We start from the raw sequence: 20462 nt of genomic DNA, 5'->3' as shown, positions 1-20462 counted from the left end.
GTTTCGGAATGGCGGACTGTTGCCGAGCAGGTTGGTACTTTATCAGACTAAGAACATTTTGATTCCAATACTTTTGTACTTTTTACTCAAGTACATTTTAATTCCATACTTCTACTTGTAGCAGAGTATTTCTACATCTTAAGATTTTTTGTACTTTTCCTTCCCACCACTGTTCATTAGAAAGGAACGGCTCCCTCCCTACTGCGAACCGTCCGAATCCCATCGTTCATTTCAAAGAGCCGTTCAAAAGACTCGATTCGTTCGCGAACGTCCCGCCTCTAGACTGTAGGAACTTCCTGGTCGGCGGCGGCGCTCCTTCTGTTGTGCAGCAGACAGACAGTTTAGACACAAAATACGCACGCAGAGAGAGAGAGAGAACTGCTTTCTAGTGAACTAATAAACAGTGAGATAGCTAGTTCGTTTTTGAAGCTGTCTTCGTTGACATTCCCCTACGAATGGGTGAAGAACCCTGCCCTAGTCGAGGAGGGGAGAAAAAAACCCAGGAAGAAATGAACTCGTCGTGTGTGTCCCGTGTGTGTGTGAGTGACTGAGGTGAGGGGTGTACTGCAGAAATTGGTGACCTCCTCCTCCTGGTTGTGATTTTTCATATGTATGTATGCTGCTCGAGACATTTTTATTGAGGACTCCTCTCCACAAACTTCTGTCGACAGGCCTGGAGAGTACGAGGTAGGATGTTTTGGAAATTAGTAATTTATTACTACTCGTGGAGTTGCTGTAAAAAGGCTGTATTTATGAATGGATAACAACAACAACAACACCCAACCCCTAGGAACTGGAGAGATTCACTTCCCGGGTGTCCTAATGTTAAAGGTGCTAGAAGAGCTTTATGCCTTGATAGTGACTGACATGATGAGTCAGTGATATGACATACAAGCTGATGGCCAGTTACCGTAATTTACTGTATGCCTTAATTCGTATTGAAGGAAGTGGGGAACTATCGCAACACGTTCTCAGATATGGCAAATCAACCACTATGGTGCCCTACATTGATGACATACATTGGTGTCGTTTTGGTTGCCTTGTAGCTTATATTCGTTGCTAATGCATAAAATGCAAGTATGGTTAAGCTGACTGTGCACTGAAAGTCAAAGAACATGATCAGTGTGTGAGTAAGCGAGCCCACCTGTTGTTCCTCTCACTAGAGGTCAAATCCATACTTTCTTTCTATATATCCCCATGCCCCACAGGTGCTTGTCCTCTCAATCTATAGATATTTCTATAGATATTGAATATTCAACTGTTTGGACTGGAGTTACTGGTCAGTGCCAGTGGCCACTGTGACCTGTGTAATGCTTGTAACTGTAACTGTTCATTGACATTATTTTCTGTTACAAAACTACTTCAGTCGATTCATATATCATTGGCAGTTATTCATCTACATTATATATGTTTAATGTTTTACATTACCAAGGAGTGAAGGGCTGTGTTGTAAAGTGTTTGCTGTTAAGAGAATTTGAAGTCAATAGGTCCCATTCAGATTAAAAATAAAAAGCTTCTATTCGCCAAGGGAGTGTTCTATACAAGACAAGTCATTCTTTAGTCTGCCAGACTGCCACAAAAGACCATTGATTTAATTGACCCACTGCCATGTATGAACTCTAGTCTGTAGGCAATGTAATTTCTAGTCACAGGTTTTTATGTTGTCAAGTCATAATAAAGATAATAATTTGTTTAGTTAGGGTTGGGGGGAGGGGGTGTTCAGAACAGCCTCATGGATGTGCTATGACAGGCCACTTCAAATATTAGTTTATTAACAAAATGCAAGGTACAGTGATTGCAGCCATTTTATTCTTAATAATAATAATAATTCATCCCATAACTAGTATCTGGTGAATTTACACACATTTGTACACTCTATGATCGTGTCATATGGCGAAAATAGCAGATTTAGAAGGCAAACCCACAATGCATCACATTGGGAAGTGTTGTCGTGAGCTTGTCGAAGATCTACCGCGATATCCTTTAAGAAATGTGGAAAAGGTTTGCCCTATAATGACAAGCCCAAAATAGGGATGCATGTTGAAAGCGGTTCTCTTCTCTGTTCTCTTGTCACATGTTATTGAGCGGTGGTCACAACGCTCCTATACGTGGCCGTGTGTGTGGGTCTGTCTGTCTGTCTGTTTGTCTGTTTGTCTGTCTGTCTGTCTGTCTGTCTGTCTGTCTGTCTGTCTGTCTCCGGGTATGTAGCCTGCAGTAACCTTTTCTGACCACACAGGGGCGCTGTTGTTCAGGATAGGCCAGGCATAGGCCAGGCACACTCACACACAAACACACACAGGGGGCACACACACACACACACACACACACACACACACACACACACACACACACACACACACACACACACACACACACACACACACAGGGGGCACACACACACACACACACACACACACACACACACACACACACACACACACACACACACACACCACCGCTCAGTTCACACGAGTGTGATTTATTTTACAGTTGTTTGCCAAGTAACCACAGAACCACAACAGCATTCATCATGACACACTGACACACTAGGTTCTGTCCAACATTCAATGGCATTTTTATTTTTATTTTTTTCTGCCTTTTATTGATAGGTAGGTATACAGTAGGTTGACAGGAAATGGGGAGAGAGATTGGGGGGATGACATGCAAAAGTCGTCGGGATCGGGACTCGAACCCGCGTCACGCTGTCTGGCCGGATTACCAGCCTAGGTGCCTGGACCACTACCCTGTGGACCAGGCCAGGGACATGATATTTTGCAGAACATTCCAATTAATATAGCCTCAATTTGTAAAATGTGACTGTCACCTGCTTCTTCAAATTCCTTTTGCATTAATAGGAGTTCACTGTCCATAATAGTCCTAGACATGTGGCAATGTTGTGAATGTGATCTCTCATCACAGGAGTGGCAACTAAGAATCCCATAATCACTCAAAACCTGTGCTGATGAGTTAACTAAATAAACATCCCCTCTGAAGCAGGTTTGGCCTGAAGTGGCCTGCTTCAATCTGAATCAGACATAATCTAATTTGGATGTTGTCACATCCATGGGAAGTGCATCTGTTGTAGTTCTATGACCTGTGTTGGGCTCAGCTAAATGGCACTAAATCAAATGTAGAGCTCAATGGGAGCGTGTTGATATTGTGACATAGCATCTTTTCGACAGTCCGTTCTTTCGACGTGAGTGAATGTTAACCTGGTGAAAAGCTAACCTGCTGACGTGGGTGAATGTTAACCTAGATAGATACCTTTATTATCCCAAGGGGGAAAATCAGTTACCCAGAGCACAGCAGTATAATGTTATTTACAAAGTTACAGAGAAGTATGAAAAAGATAAAAGAAAAAACAAGAACAGAGTACAGTAAATACAGTAAGAGCAAGGTACATCAAAAAAGGGAACGAAAAATATATATAAATATATAACCTCTATGCCAAAACCTAACCCTAACCTCAGTAACCGTGACGCGGGTGAGTAGCTAACCTGCCGATGCTGGTTCTCGAAAGAATGACCCATCGAAAGCGCGAGATTTCCCCGAGCTCAATTAGTAGACAACTTATTGACCCCACGTCAGTAGCATCTGGTTTAGGACAGTTGCTGGGCACATTCCCATTCCAGTGTTTTGCACCTTGGTGAAATTATGCAGTGAGCATTGTTTAACCCACTGAGAGCATGCTGTATTAGCCAGAGAGCAGATGGCAGTGCTGAAAGTGATATCCACAAACAGTTAATATGTCCTATAACCACGGCTGCAGTCTGAATCGTGACAGCATGCTGGGCAGAGGTGACCTCAGGGCTGCCACAGCAAAACTGTAGGTCACACATTTTCAGTTTAGTTGAGGTTAAAGTTACATTGATGAGCCTGTCACAATTATTACATAATTGTCTAATTGCAAATTATCGTTTCCATGTTGACATTTTCATATATTCAAACATTTTCAAAAATAGTGGAAATAGCAGATCTACGAGCTTGTAGATCGACTATTTCCACGGTGAGCTTGTAGATCTGCTATTTCCACTATGTTCCTTTTTAAGTATAAAGTTGTCAAATATGTCAGTAATTTCTTTGTATATTTAGGTTATGTGTCATATCTACCATGTGCGACTTCAAAGCCACGAGCCAAACAGAAATGTAATTATCAATGACAAAAACGCAATTAAATCGTTAATCACAATTATTTGAGTGGCAATTAATCGTCATGTCAAATGTCATAATCGTGACAGCCCTAATGATGATGATAATCATCATCTTTGTACCCTGTTAAGCAAAGATCCACCCACTGGATGGAGAAGAAGAGAATGAGTCAATAAGGGAGGGTGGTGCTCTGGTTTAGTGTTTTTTGCGTGGGCTGTGCAGGAGGATAAAATGATCCGGGTTGGTTTTAAGAGGCCAGACAGACTCTGTGCTTGGTTTCACAATGTGTCCTGGTGGCATACAGTAGCTTACTGTAGAATCGGAAAAAACGTAGGAAGAGATGAAGGTAAAATGTGTTCTAATTTCAGTGCCAACCTCCCACTTCATCTGTGGAATGAAAGGGAGCCTCGTGGTCTGTTTGGCTATGAAGGACTGGTCTAGTACTACGGCCAAAGTTGTATTCTCTCACTGCCTGCTTCCATGAATACTAGCAGGGAATGTATGTATATGTTTGGGCAACTAAACCCCAATTCTGTGTTGCTTTTACCACTGCACAAATTAATTTTCAAAAGGAAAAGTTGAACCTTTTGGATAAGAGATGTTTTGAGGTAACCTTTGGAGTTTTGGGGTTATGGTGTCTTTGTGTGCAACTGCAAATTCTCAAAGAGAGGCCAGATAGATACTGTTCTCAAATACAGCTAAAAAAGTTGCCAGCAGTAATGATGAAGAAAAAGGTTTCAGGGCCGCGTGATTGGAAAGGACACCCGGGCTCCAGGGAAACCCCGCCCACCGAAGCTTTTGATTGGCTGAAGCGGAGCTAGGGAGCGCTCAATTGTAGTCGCTTGGACAGGGCGTTTATCGTGGGCTTGCATAAATATAACGATTGCATTCACCACGGCTTCGTAACTCGCGCGGCGCTCCGCCGGCCGCGCGGCCCTGGCCCGCTCTTCGCGGCCACTCGCGCCTGTGGCGCTCGGGGGCGAAGAGCAGGACCAAGGTCCGCTGGCCTTCGCGCCGCTTGCAGTGTCGTGGACAATCGAGCGGCTCCGTCTGGAGCCCGGGTGTCATTTCCAATCACGCTTCAGGGCCACAGAGATCCTTCCACCAGATTGACAATGCTTGACATTAGCTCAAAAACTAAGTTTAGCAAGGGAAAGTTAATTTATTACTTCTCATTTACAAGCCATACTCTACTCTCTCCCCTCCCTCAGCATGTGGATGGAGACACCAAGGCTCTAGGATGAATAGCCCCGCACAGCGCACCAGGGACATCGAGCGGCAGGCTGGCTACCTGAAGCCAGAGCACTGTGCCCCTCCCCCGCTCCGCACAGGACCAGAGACCATGTGGTTCATCCGTGACGGCTGTGGCATCGTGTGTGGCGTCATCACCTGGATGCTGGTCTTCTACGCCGAGTTTGTGGTGGTCTTCGTCATGCTGTTCCCCGCCAAGAATGTGCTGTACAGCCTGTTCAACGGGACGCTCTTCAGCGGCCTGGCCTACCTCGCCCTGGCCTCGCACGCCAAAGCCATGTGCACAGACCCGGTCAGTCCAGTGTTTGCTCGACGGTTACAGCAGCACTGACAATTCTCTTTGTTTATAGGGCCGCCACGATTATGACATTTTACATGACGATTAATTGTCACTCAAGTAATTGCGATTATCGATTTAATTGTGTTTTTGTCGTTGACAATTACATTTCTGTTTGGCTTGTAGGCTTTGATGTTGCACATGGCAAATATGATGCATAACCTAACTATACAAAGAACAACTTTGACAACTTTATACTTCAAAAAGAACATTGATAGTGGAAATAGCCGATCTACAATGCGACACGTTGTGAACTTGTAGATCTACTATTTCCACTCTTTTTTTTTTAAATGTTAGAAAATGTATGTGACCTGTTAAACATGGAAACGATTATGTCAAAATAGTTGTGATTATTTCAAATAACTGCGATTAGACGATTATGTAATAATTGTGACAGGCCTAGTTGTTTAATTGGCTTCCTCAGTGTTCACCTCAAAACATCTTTATGTAAGGGTTTGAACTTACTTTTACATGTATTTGCTTGCTCTTCCTCTATAATGAAGCTTCCTAAAAGTTCTTGCCTATCATCATGGAGACTGGGGTTGGAATGCTCCATAGTGCACATGCATCTGGCTTGGCTGGATGGATAGGGCTCTGTCGCTACACCAGGGTCCCTGTTCAGCCAGGTGTTTCATGCTCCCTGTGAAACTCCTCACTGTCAGCTGGAAAAAAGCAGCTGGCGTATCTTAGGGAACGTGGATGTCTACATCCTCCCTGAGACCAAACAGTAGGGGTCAGCAGTGACAGGAACCACATGGGAGATTGGGAGTTAGGAAATGACTGACTTGAGAGAAGATGTAAGCAATTTACCCCGAGTGAGAGGACATTATCAGAGCATAATGTCCGACCCCGAGTGGTAAATAGCTTTTCTACCACTTTTTCCCTTATACATGAAAGAAAACACATAGTTGTAACTTGCAAGGATCTTAAGTTACAATCATTATTGCCTATAAAACTTCCGCGAGACAGCAGATAGTTCCACCAACAACATCTTCTACTCACCAACAGATGGCGCCAACTCCATACTAATCCATGCGTCTAGCTTACAGCTAAGCTAACGTCAGTTAGAAGTACCGTTCCGGCCGTAAATAGAGGCTGTTCGCTTCCAGAAAGGCATAGGTTCAGAGAAAAGGGGCTTTAAAGTTGGCGGAAAATCGGCGACTATAGCATGCACGTTAGTGAACATAGGACCGTTGCCACGGTCATTTGTTGGTTGGGGGAAAGGTGTTCCGACTACCTCCTGAAGTCCCCGGATGTACACTGAGGCTCATTGATCTCGGACAAGTCCTCACACAACTTTGCGGCAGTAGTTCTCTCATAACCTCTGGAATTTAGCCAATCAGAATCCAGTATTTGAACACGTGACTCGAAAAAGTGGTAGAAAATATTAATGAAGCTTAGTTCCTAGCCAGGAGATTGTTTGCCCAGATGAATATGGGGTTGCAGTCCAAACATGTTGGTATAGCCATGTTAGAATAAAGGTTTTTTTTCTCTCTCATGAATGATGATGCATTTTGCATCATATGATGCAGCATGATGCATCATATGATGCAAAATGCATCATCTTTCATGCTGAAATACTAAAATATCTCAAAACACAGATTGAACACAAAAAATAACTCAGGATATGTGTTGACAACAATAAAATAAGATCTGGTTGTCCCAGAAGTGAACTGGGCCTTTAAGTGCACAGATCCTTCATTTATTTTTTCAGTTTTTCCAGTGTTGATGATGATGATCCAGAAGCACTAACAATTTAGCAACATGTAACTACTTTTAACTCTCACTTTTCTGTTCCGAGAGATTGCTTATTTGTCGTGTGTGTCACAGGCATCAGCAGTGATTAAAAGTGTCTTTCTCTGTCGCAGGGAGCGGTACCCAAAGGCAACGCTACCAAAGAGTTCATCGAAAGCCTCCAGCTCAAGCCTGGCCAGGTTGTCTACAAATGTCCCAAGTGCTGCAGCATCAAGCCTGACAGAGCCCACCACTGCAGGTGTGTGTGTGTGTGTGTGTGTGTGTGTGTGTGTGTGTGTGTGTGTGTGTGTGTGTGTGTGTGTGTGTGTGTGTGTGTGTGTGTGTGTGTGTGTGTGTGTGTGTGTGTGTGTGTGTGTGTGTGTGTGTGTCTATCCGTCCCGTACGTACTTCCATCTTTGTGAGTCCCAGATCATCACAAAGAAGTCGAAAAGAGACGAAAGGGGGAGGAGGAGAGCTGTGTAATTTGTCCTGGTCTTCAATATTACAGTTTTGGGTTTATGGAATATATGTAGTCAATGGAAATCTCTCTCTCTCTCTCTCTCTCTCTGTGTGTGTGTGTGTGTGTGTGTGCGCGCGCGCGCGTTTGGAGAGCAAGTGACAGAATAAGGATTGCCAGAATTCACAATTGCACACGCTGCAAAATGACTTGACTGTGTGGGTTTATTTATAGGGGTAGAACACTCGACTGCAGTCTCTCCTCTCCTCTCCTGCTTGTTTTTTCAGTTACAGTTGCATTATCAGTTCCCTGTGGACTTTGTAGCGTCATAAGGAACTCCCCCTGAGGCAGATCAGCGGGGTTTCTGGGAGATACAGACTGCAGAGATGAAAAGAGCAAAACCATTTCAGGAGTTATTGTTTAGAAAAGCCAGTGACTTTTAGCGAAGGCAGTTTAAATGAAATACGGTCAAATGTAGTGAATAGCATTAGCCTTGTCCTTGTGCTTGTGGGAAAAGTTAGATTATGCAATCTGTTCCACACAGTAACATTCTTAGTGTTAATTTAACTCTTAAGACAAATGTAACCTGGTTCTATTTGTACGCAATTAAAATTAATACATAAACACTGCGGATTGTTACACAGTATGTCATGTCATCAACATGGATCTGTCCCATTTAGCGCCACCATCAGGCCGATTTTTACATGCGACCTGACGGTCCCTTATCTCCCGATTAGGGAGTCTTACTGGTTTAGATTTGTAAACACACACCAGTATGTGACAAAACACTGGCTACTGGCCATGCTGGGAGATTTGGCCTTTGAAACGGTTATAAGATGTCATACTGATATGAATTCCCATTTCTAAAACAGCATGTTTGTCTACGTTTTATTTTTAGTGGTGATACAGCGTTTGACCCATCAGACATGGTAGCCAGAGATAGACGATAGGTGATTGGAAGGGTCTAGTAATATATATGTCACAGTACAGGTACTGGTAGATGGTTGTAATATATATGTCACAGTACAGGTACTGGTAGATGGTGCATGATAAATTATGAATCCTCAAGGTTTACCTTTGGTGTCAGCTGTCTCATCTCATCCAACACACACACAAACGCCTGTCCTTCCTGCCACAGTGTATGGGAGGACTGTTCCAATCTCCAGTGTCCATCACTGTCAACAGACTGGCTGAATTGCAGCACCAAAGGTGGATTGAGTGACGTGTGTGCGTGCGTGCTTGTTTGTGTGTGTCTGTACACGTGTATATAAGTATATGAATGCACACGGACACATACACGTGTGTGTACCGCAAATTACGCGTTATTGATTGAACGTCACACAGTTATAGCTCTACTTTGATGTCATCTTGTGTGTGTGTGTGTGTGTGTGTGTGTGTGTGTGTGTGTGCGTGTGCACGTGCGTGCGTGAACCCCCACAGTGTGTGTAAGCGATGCATCAAAAAGATGGACCATCACTGTCCTTGGGTCAACAACTGTGTGGGAGAAAACAACCAGAAGTTCTTTGTTCTTTTCACAGTGAGTGTTTGAGCTTCACAGAACATACCGCTGACTGCTCATTAGAATGATCATAGAATGTCTCACATATGTAATGCTTGTATAGGCATCTCTTGCGGTCAAGATTTCAACGCATCAAATTTAAATTATATATTTATATATTGATATACTTTATTTTTTGTCATTTTTGTTAGTATGAAGTGAACACACTGTACAGAGCAGCTTGGGTAGTACAGCACAATATTGTAATGTAAAACAGCTTAGATCAGTGGTTCTCAAGCATTTTCATTTCAAGGACCCCCGAATTGACACTTATTATCCAGCAGACCCCCATTTAAAAAGATATGCCAGGGACCCTCATAAGAGAAGATCTTTACGGCTCTAGCAGTGATTCCCAACCATTCTAATTCAAGGACCTCCAGTTTGACATGCATTAGGATTAGGCTATAGGACCCCAGCATTTCTAACTCGAAGACCCAACTTTATATTGTAAAATCAATGTAACTCCGAGAGTGTACAAATGGAACCAAATGGACCTGTTAGGGTGTATTAAAGGAATACTGCACCCCCCCCAAAAATATAATTTGTGTCGCATTTCTGAGCCAATAATCCAATATGTGATATAAAAATAAAAATAAAATCTCATTGAATCCAAGGCTTCATGTGGTGACTAATTGGGTGAAGTATTCCTTTAATATGTCACGGGCCACTCTGTCTAAAAGTCCTCAGAGAAGAAAAAAAAGGGTAGGTTCCCCAGAATAAGAAGACATTAGACAAATTTAAAATGATTTATAGCATCGTAATGAATATGAATGTATTTCAGAGTAAGCTAATCTGTTAATTTCAGGAGCACTAAATGAGTTAATACCAAATGTTCTGTGTTTCCTTTCAGATGTACATTGCACTAATATCTCTCCATGCTCTAATCATGGTGGCATTCCATTTTGTTTTCTGCTTAGAGGAAGACTGGTCCAGTAAGTCCTATTGCACCCCATGTCCTTTACACTTTAGATCAGTGGTTCTCAACCTTTTCAGGCCGTGACCCCCAAAATAATCATATTTTAACTGGGGACCCGCACACACACACACACACACACACACACACACACACACACACACACACACACCACCACCCTGACGAGCACTAAGAGTTGAGGCATTACATTTTGAATAACACGGTTCTATTGTGAAAATAGCAGATCTACATGCTCACAACAGTTGTGAGCATGTAGATCTGCTATTTTAATTTCTCCCTCAAATTTTTGTCAATTTGGCCAATGTTTAATGTGTCATTTTAGAGGTATTAAAAAGTCTTTAAATTGTCACTTTAGAAATGTGTAGGTACCTTTCTATACACTTGACTTTATGTTGGTTTGTTTACTGTTGAGTGAGAAAACAGTGTTGCACATTAAGTTAATCATCTGGGGACCCCCCCACAATAATTTGGGGACCCCCCCCCCAGGGGTCCCAACCCACAGGTTGAGGACCACTGCTTTAGATGCTACTTCACAAAGTGATTCTAGAACACTGATTAAATGATCAACTCCAGCATTCTCCACCAATGAATTGGTCACAAATGTCCTGTGATGTTTTGTGCTGTTGCCTCTTTGTATATATTAGACTATAGCATAGATGACAATCTGTATATCTATATATGGGAAACCAGTGCAGTCTCCAGCATGGACCTCATTTTGCCGGTTAAATACTTACTTTAGTACACAAGTCCTGTTTTATCAGCGATGTTATCTAGTTATTAAAAAAAATCAATTCTTATCTCCATCTTACAATGCGATAAAGCCTGGAAAGAACTGCCTCCAAAATTGTCTAGCCGGAAGGACTGGAAGTACAAGGCTACATGTCCAGCCTACCAGAACTCCCTCCATGTACAGTACTTGCTATAAACTTCCGGTTAGACATTTTTGGCAGTAGTTCTTGTCCAGTCTATTCTACTTCTACATCTGCTTTCATTTAGTTCTTCACCTTAAAGGAGGACTTTGCCACTTTTCAACCCATCTTCATATAATATGTCCTCACTAATGTTCATAATAAAATAGCACAATTTTTTTTCTACTCGGTCCAAGTCTCTTAGGAGAGCTGTGGGAAGTTAAGAAATCCATATAGTCTTATAAGATTTGTTTTTGGGCTTTTTATGCCTTTATTGATAGGACAGTAGACTGACAGGAAATGGGGAGAGAGATGGGGATTGACATGCGGCAAAGGTCGTCCGGATCGGGAATCGAACCGGCGACGCCAGCAGGCATCATAGCCTAGTATGTGGTATGCGCCTTGACCACCAGGCCAGCGGGCACCCCGGAAATCCATATAGTCTTGTGACATCATTTCCCCCCCCCCCCAAAAAAAATCTATATTTTTGAAGAAAAAAAATATTTAGATTTTTATTATCACGAGAACAATGGCTTCCACTTTAACATTGCAACTTTTCAGGAATAGAAAGCCTGCATTTTCTATTAGTTTGGATTCCCAATCGATGATGTCACAAGACAATGGGTTTCTGACCTGCCCACAACCCTCCTCTGAGGGAAAAGAAAAGCAATTTTTTAGTGAGGACCAATTATATGAAGATAGGTTGAAAAGTGGTGAAGTCCTCCTTTAATAGCTAAGAAGGCAGGGAGAGGGAGAACATGGAAGGGAAACGATTTTGGAATAGTGAAATCTTGAATTGCAAAATAAAACTCACTATTTTCACCACCTCCTTTTGCTCACCACATGTGACCTGATCAAACCTCTTCTCCCCCTCCTCCAACCTCAGAGTGCAGTAACTTCTCCCCTCCTGCCACAGTCATCCTCCTCATCCTCTTGTGCTTTGAGGCCCTCCTCTTCCTCATCTTCACGGCTGTCATGTTTGGTACCCAGGTCCATTCCATCTGCACCGATGAGACGGTAAGTAGATAAATAGATAGATAGATAGATAGATAGATAGATACCTTTATTATCCCACAGGGGGAATTCAGTTGCCCAGAGGCAGCACAGCAGTTAAGGTTACAAATTACAGAGAAGTAAGAAAAAGAAAAAGAGTACTGTAGTATACAGTCCAAAGAGCAAGCCCAAAAAAAGATAAATAAAACATGAAGTGTCGAAAGCTATTGCAAAAAGAGAAGAATACATAAAGCTATACTCAAGCATAACTTAGCAAACAGTGCCAAACAAAAGAGTGCACATAACAGTCACTGCTAGTCAATGCAGTCATGCATTGACTAGACACTAGACACAGTGATGGACCGCACCCCACCGTTCCCATTAGTTGCTGTAGTTTGTTTGGTTTCAGATGTTGTTCTGACCTGAGGACAACAGGATGTTGTAAATAAAGGGCTATACTATGGTTAGACTGAATTACAAAAGGGTAAATGATGATTATTTTTAAACGAATGCTTAATTCTCCCAATAGTTTGAATAATATCCTGACATTGCAGAATGACTGGATTTGAATCTCACAAAATAGCATTTTTTTCCTCTTTAGTCTCACGTCATCTTAACTCATTCCCTGCCAGGCCCGATAGTCCCGAGATTATTCCAATGTCTTTCCCCGCCAGGCCCGATCGATGACCCCCAAAAATGGAGTAGGCATGATAGCAATCGCAAAATTGCATGTTTAACCCCCATAGCAACCCCATCTTTCAAGCATGGCAGCCATTTTGGCAGCCATCTTTGTTAAACATAGTGGCTGTTATCTCATGAATGCCTGAACGGATTTCCATTCGGATTTTTTTGTTTGAAAGCTGTGAGCAATGTGGACACACGTGGTGCATTATCTAGGCATGGGTGTGCATGATCCGTGCACACCCAATTACATGGAAGTCTATGGAGACGAATGGCAGGTGGGAGTACGGAGGTATGTTAAAATGGCGGTCAATGTGTTAATAGGGTTTCAAATGCTTTCTCCTCCTATTGAAGGCATGTTTTGCAATGCTGAATGCAGCTCATTTATACTGTACGTGTTTTAGAGAGCCTGTCCCTTTATCCACTTTGCATTTCACCTCACACTCATTTGACTCATTGTTGATTGGGTAAATTATTAAAAGTCAGGCTGAGATAACATGTGATGATTGTACGTTGCCAACTTGCCAGCGAATAGGCACAGCGTTTACACAATTTGACATTGATAGAATACCTTTGCCTTTCCATGGTAAGGTTATGTACACACTGGTGAGAGATGATGCAGGCCAAAGTACAAACATACAGTAACAACCAGATTCGCCTGATGCTTGACTCTCGCATCTCGTCTAAAACGTGTGACCACTTCTGTAAGCAAGGGTCAGAACATTCAGTTTCACTCAGCTTGGAATTTTTACCTCTCTTATATTATTTGACAATTTGGCCAATGTTTGACCAGTTTTTATAGTATAGTGTTTGATGCAGTGCAGTTTTTTTCTTTTCTTTTTTTTCTTTTCTTCTTAAATCAGTGTTTCCCAACCACTGTGCCGCGGACCTTTGGTGTGCCCTTTGAGATGCTTTGGTGTTCCCTTTTTGACAGTTCATAGACAAGATTGTGTGCACATCTCAAGCCTATATTCAGGCCAGGTGCTGGACATCAAGGTATCAGATAATGGAAGGAGAAGAACGCCCGCACACTGTTTATATTCTCCAAAAAACGTACTTTTATTATAGGCAACTGCAACGTTTCGACTTCACGTCTTCATCAGGCAAAAGTTGTAGTAACAGACAAAGAACCCCTTATATACATGACCACTTTTTGACAGTGAAATCACAATTTAAGGACTTTTAAAACCTTTTTAACTTTTTCTCTGCCATTTTAAACATAGCTGTAGTAAGCAGCTGCCAAATTGTCCTTACCTTTTAACGTGGGCATCTGTGCGCGACTCATCTAGTAGACGTGTAGACTCGGTGACAAGCTTTCGAATACAAAAAACCCCATTGAAAAAGACATATCCGTTGCCAGCCAGTCAGCCAGTGTTTACATGAAAAAGCATTGAAAAAAGCCAACTGTGCGCTATGGTAACACGTGGACACGTTCGCGCACAAAACGCACGATATGTGCGGGGATCATAATCCAGGCGTGTAGAGACTGGATCAAAGTTTCCAAACGCAAAAATCCGATTGAAAAACGAGCGTTCCATCGCCCAGTAGCTTCCACTTCTGTTACACAGTAAACCAATGGAGGCGGGACTATGGCCCAGGCTCAGACTGGATACGGAAAGCTGGATCCGGTCCAGACCGGAAATGACCGGATACAGTTAGGGGGGCGGGCCTAAAGAGCCAGAATCAGCGAAAATCTGCGCTAATACTTTTAATCCTTTCATAATGATTAAAGCTAATTAAACTTTGCGGGCTCTACGGGCATGGCAGCGCGGTACAGCGGGAAATCTACGGTCTCTACGGGGATCGCGAGGTATGAGTTAATACCTCAAGACCATTACTGCGTCAAAAGTGATCAACAAACTATATAAAAACTGGTAAAACATTGGCCAAATTGTAAAATAATATAAGAAAGGGGCAAACATTTAGATAATAGCCACACACACCATACATCTAGGTGTGCTCTGGGATCTTTTGGCTATGACAAGTGTGCCCTGGCAGAAAAAAAGGTTAGGAAACACTGCCTTAAATTAGGGCATTAACGACTTGTGATTTATTTCAAGTCGACTCGACTCAGTAAAAAGTTGAGTTGAAGTCGACTTTATCGTTTGATGACGTCATCACATCACACACGACCCCCCAACTATTTTGGGGGGTTCATGATGATTAACTTAATGTGAAACATTGTTTTCTCACTCAACAGTAAACAAACCAACATAAAGTTTAAGTTTATTGGCTTTTTATTGTTTTAATATGTAATAGCCCTAGTTGTCAAATAAAGGCTTTTTAATGCGTTCCTTGGCTCCGAGTGTGCGAGAAGAACTTCCCGATGGGACCCCATGCTGATTTGATCCTATATTAACTTCTAGCACCTCAAACACGACAAGACTGGAGATACTACACATGCTAAACTCTGAAGCACTCGGCTCATCTTGTTTCATTAAAGTTTAAGTGTATAGAGGATATCTGCACATTTCTAAAGTGCCAATTTAAGGACTTTTTAATACCTCTAAAATGACAAATTAAACATTGGCCAAATTGTCAAATATATAGAGGCAGGAATTGTGAAAATAGTCGATCTACTGTACATGCTCACAACGCCTCGTGTTGTGAGCATGTAGATCGGCTATTTTCACAATAGAACCATGTTATACCAAATTTAATGTGGCACTGTACTATTGGATCATTCCGTTCTTGACAATAAGCAATCCTACTGTTTGAATGCTGTACAGACGCACACATGGAGCAAAAATAATAGAAAGAAATACGAAGATTTTTTTTTTAAACTCGACTTTCTCTGGTGGGAGTCGACTTGTGTAATGAAGTCGACTCAGTCGACTTGTGTAACTAGCCCTTACCCGTTCAAGGATATGAGCTCCGAAATGATGTGCAGTGTGTGGGTTATGGGATGTGTGCACTGCACACAGTCTATGAGGGATGGAAAGTAACTTTAACTGGTGCTTGCATGATAATATGTAGGAGCATCAATGTAAGAAATACCCGTTTCGTTTAATGGCTACAGAGATACTGTGTTCCCCCCCCCCCCCCCCCCGCCCACCCGCCTGCACACACACACACCTGTCTGCCTGCCTAGCCTACACACACACACACACACACACACACACACACACACACACACACACACACACACACACACACACACAGCTGGTTAAACATGTTGCCTCATGCTAGATGCAGAATAGATATGCCTCATGCTAGATGCAGAATAGATAGTAGATACACCATAAAAATGCTAATATACAGCATATGATTTGTGAAAGTGACAAACGGGCTTCACAGTTATGTCAGGTGTGTTCATATGCTAATGGTGATGCGATTTCAGATCAATTGCTCCAGCCACTGAGGAGAAACGCTGTTTCAGACAGACAGACACTCAGACATTCGGAAAATTATATGTTAGATGAAGTCGACTTTTTCGTTAATGCACTAGGAAACACTGCCTTAAATTGTCACTTCACTGTCATCTGGGGACCCCCCCCCCCCAAAAAAAAAAATCATTTGAGAACCACTGTGCTACAGAACAGAGACCTCATCACACACGTGTGTTTGATCCACAGGGCATTGAGCAGCTGAAAAAGGAAGAGAGACGATGGGCCAAGAGGTCCAAATGGATGAACATGAAGGTGGTGTTTGGACATCCTTTCACTATACACTGGCTCAGTCCTTTCAGTAACGCAGACCACGGCAAGAGAGACGTCTATCAGTACATCGTCTGAGAACACACAGCCGGTGCTCAGACTCTAGCCAGCCTGCACTGATGGGGACGGGACATGAATGGGTCATCAGAACAATGGATCCACGGACCTCCACCCCTGCACCCCAACCTCTTAACCACTTAAAAGTTCAAAAATATCAAACTATAGCAGACACAAGCCACATGACATGTTACAGCTTGTAAATTAGCAATCTTTGCTATTTTTGAATTTATTTTTGAAAATCGGATTTTTCCCCCTCTTTTTCCTTTCATCTTTAATGACATGGACAACATAGTCGACCACTTCTATTGTTTTTCTTTCTCATTTATGGATCATATAAAGGTTTCAGGATATTTGATCACGTTGTCACACCCTGGATTTTTAAACATGTATTTATTTGTATTTGTTTCTGTTTGCTTGGTGAGTCACCTGTGGAAAGTACAGCTGCTTTCCTCCCAAGTACGTTGAAGGAATGTACTTCCTCCTGACAAAACATAATGTCCGACAAAACAGTCATCACCAAAGACACACCTGGTGTTCAATAGTGGATGTTTACATGAAATACTTCATGATTATGTGTTAAAAAGACCACAAACTGGATTTTTCTTCAGATGGAGAAGAACTTCTAAGTTGGATAAATGTCCTGCCTCCGAGCCTAAATAAGGCATGCACGAGGTGAATACTTCTTAAAGCAATTCTCTTCAGACATGGAAAATATACGATAGTGTTTTTCTTTCTTTTTTATTTTTTTGATTCTCTTCCAGCAAACATTGCTGTGATCCCGTTACTTCTTCATTTGCTGTATTTGTATCATTGTAACTGTCTTTTGCTGAATGCTGCTGATGAATTGCCTTAGCACATTGCATTGTAGCGTTCCATAGTTACTATACAGTATGTCTTAATGTAAGTATAGACTTGATAGAATACAGACCTGGGTCAAACAGTACTTGCTAATACCTTGCTGATACCTTTTTTATATTTTGTAATCTTGTCATTTCGTGGCCCGGGTTTGTGAGTTTTACTGCACAGGACAACACATGTCACAACACAGTGTCAGGAAGACAATCAAAGGAAAGTATCTGGAAATCCGTTTTTTATTGTTTTCTGTGTTTGACAGTGTCCCTGATGTACTAAAGCCCACTGATACTGAAGGTGTTAAAAAGGGTTATTTTCAGGAGCTCTTTGACTTTGACCCAGTTCCTCTACAGAGCCAATAGTCAGAGCAGAGCTGTAGCTGCACTGTTGGAACGACTTCAAAGTCAAAATGTTGGACTCGATGGCATAGAGGACTGTTTCTGTCTGCCTTTGTCCAGCCTTGTCAAGATGTCAAACTGGAAAACGGGTAGTAGATCTGAAAACGGGGTATTTGGAAGTGCCTGGGGAAACCAGCTCATTGTTCCCAGTACCGTACAGTTCACAGTGGTTGAGATGTGTGTAAGCCATTTCCACTGAGTTGAGCGCGGGAACGCTTGTTTTGGTTCACTCAACGTTCGGAGTATGTGCAGCCCGTGGAGGCCATGGGCTGCTTAGTAAGCTGTAGAAGTGGACGGAATAGGTTACCACGTGAACCAAAAAGGAGTGCACCACCTCTGTTGCGTCACAGCGGGAGGGGTGGGGCTTTGAACTCGACTCCCAGTGGAAGTTGTGTACACGCTGTTCAGGTTGAAAGCTAGAATAACAGCAATACACACATGCTTCCCAAATGCACCAAGCCATGGATAATTCTCCCACACTGAATTGGATTTATTCACAGATGATCCGTTTACTCGAGGTGTTTGAGTCTCACACAGAACCTCATGGGACAAACGTGTCCTAATTTAGACCAGTATAAAATGTTTAGTGAAGCCTGAAGAGCCACAGCAGAAGTGTTCAATGTTATGTAAATGCTACTGCTGTGGACGATGCTTGACTATCCAGCGTTGAGAAAAAGCACAGTGTCTCCTTCAGCTATATTGATGCCTTGAGTGTATTTTTCTTGTATTTTAAGGAATGATTTGGCACAGGTGGAATATCAACCCATAAAGATGCCTTTATCCTAATGTGTTCACTAGCCTTACCGTAGACACAAGATCATAGTTTGGATTGTAAATGCAAAGACTACTAATGTTGCCAAATGAACCACTTAACCCCTATATACTTACATTAGTTGACCAGAGTTCCCCAGGGGTCCATACTAGGTCCCCTCCTTTTTTCCCTGTACACTGACTAAATATCTTTGCCGAAAACAGCCGATTTACAAGCTCTCAGAGTGTTGTGACACGATTGTGTTGTGACTTGTAGATCGGCTATTTTTGCTAAACATTCATCCCAGAATAGGACCGGTAGGGTTCATGTGGTTATGGACCTAGTAAAAGGAGAGATGTATGAACTCGGTCACCACTGTGCATGTGTGGAGTCACGCAAACCAGAGCGGTATTTTATTATATTTCAAGTCAATGGGAAATCGAAGATAACTTATGCTTAATCAATGAGAAAGTAAAAACTATTTTATGTTTTTTATACAAATGATGGTTGTGATTCTAGTTCCACATACACCAGCTTGTCTTCTTGTTTCTTGTACATTTTTTAGGTCAAGCATGAAGACTATCTGTAATTTTTGGAACACATGGTATTGATTTTGTGATGTTGAATATTGTTATGGTTTGTTTATGAAGGGAATGAAATAAATCAGAAATATAGCCGCAAACAGCACCGAGCAGGGTCCAAGAAGCTCTTAATTATCTTTACAATAAATAATACATCACCAGTCATTCTTCCACCAAGCGTCATATTTGAATACTTTAAATCTTAAAGCACTTAAGAAACAAAATTAAACTTTGTGATGTTATTAGTTATTACTTTTTACTTCACGTTTCAGCTAATGTATTTATAGTCTGATTTATACTTCATAAGATGGTGTCCCACACTGAAAATGGCAGATCTATAAGCAAACTTGTAGATCTACTATTTTCAGCGTGGGACAGCATACAACAAAGTGAATCAGGCATGGACAAGGGAAGGATTGGTCTAATGCAGGGGTCTTCAACGTTTTCAGGCCAAGGACCCCTTAGTTGAGAGAGAGATGAAGCAGGGACCCCCACAACCTGTCCATAGATTCCATATAGTTTCATTGTTTGACAGCACAATCATCAGTGTATTTTTGGATTCATGTCAATGTGTTTTCAGATATTTAACCACTTGAACCGTCAATACTTAATAAACTTGACCTTTTACTCTGTACTTAGTCTGCTCTTTTTCACCTCTACACCAAGGCTCTTTGCCGAAAATAGCCGATCTACAAGCTCACAACGCCTCGCTGTGAGCTTGTAGATCTGCTATTTTTGGCTAAAGTTCTCAGAATATGGACACTAGGGTTCAAGTGGTTAATATAAAAAAAGGAGAAAAAAAATGTTTCTATCACTCAAAGATTTGGAGGACCCCCTGTAGTAACTCTGGGGACCCCCTAGGGGTCCCGGACCCCCTGTTGAAGACCCCTGGTCTAATGGCTTACAGTGAGTGGGTAGAGGATGGAAGCCAGCTCAAGGCGAACATCACGCCAGCGCCATTAATTATATGAAGTACTACTCTCATTATCACAGCGTAGGCTACCAGGCCAGAGTGGGGTTCCCAGCATGTGCTTCACACCCTGGAACGCAGCCAATTGTCTTTGTTGAGCCACCCAACCAAGTCAGATGCTGTGTGGAGGTGGGAAGGAACTTTACCCCTGTGCCACCCAAGTGCCCCAAGGCTCTTGTCTTATCGGTGAAA

General features: G+C 42.3%; 1 protein-coding gene across 1 annotated transcript; it reads left to right on the top strand.

The window, feature by feature from the left end:
• The first annotated feature begins 321 nt into the window (after nucleotides 1-321).
• zdhhc3b (zDHHC palmitoyltransferase 3b) lies at nucleotides 322-19932 on the top strand. Its single transcript, XM_080734817.1, has 7 exons — nucleotides 322-687; nucleotides 5361-5692; nucleotides 7606-7730; nucleotides 9369-9465; nucleotides 10337-10418; nucleotides 12215-12345; nucleotides 16578-19932. Exons 2-7 carry the CDS (start codon nucleotides 5390-5392, stop codon nucleotides 16734-16736), a joined length of 897 nt encoding a protein of 298 aa, XP_080590943.1. The 5' UTR covers nucleotides 322-687; nucleotides 5361-5389; the 3' UTR covers nucleotides 16737-19932.
• Nucleotides 19933-20462: the final 530 nt, after the last annotated feature.

Source organism: Nannobrachium achirus (genome assembly GCF_963921795.1).
Source record: "Nannobrachium achirus genome assembly, chromosome: 10".
NCBI classification, from domain to species: Eukaryota; Metazoa; Chordata; class Actinopteri; order Myctophiformes; family Myctophidae; genus Nannobrachium; species Nannobrachium achirus.
This window is presented reverse-complemented; position numbering and strand designations above follow the sequence as displayed.

What these genes read in the sequence shown, in the direction of transcription:
- zdhhc3b (XM_080734817.1), top strand. Translation starts at nt 5,390, where the DNA reads ATGAATAGCCCCGCACAGCGCACCAGGGACATCGAGCGGCAGGCTGGC. An exon ending in CTTAGAGGAAGACTGGTCCA is followed by an intron (nt 10,419 to 12,214) that starts GTAAGTCCTATT and finishes CTCCAACCTCAG; the next exon opens with AGTGCAGTAACTTCTCCCCT. An exon ending in CCATCTGCACCGATGAGACG is followed by an intron (nt 12,346 to 16,577) that starts GTAAGTAGATAA and finishes TTTGATCCACAG; the next exon opens with GGCATTGAGCAGCTGAAAAA.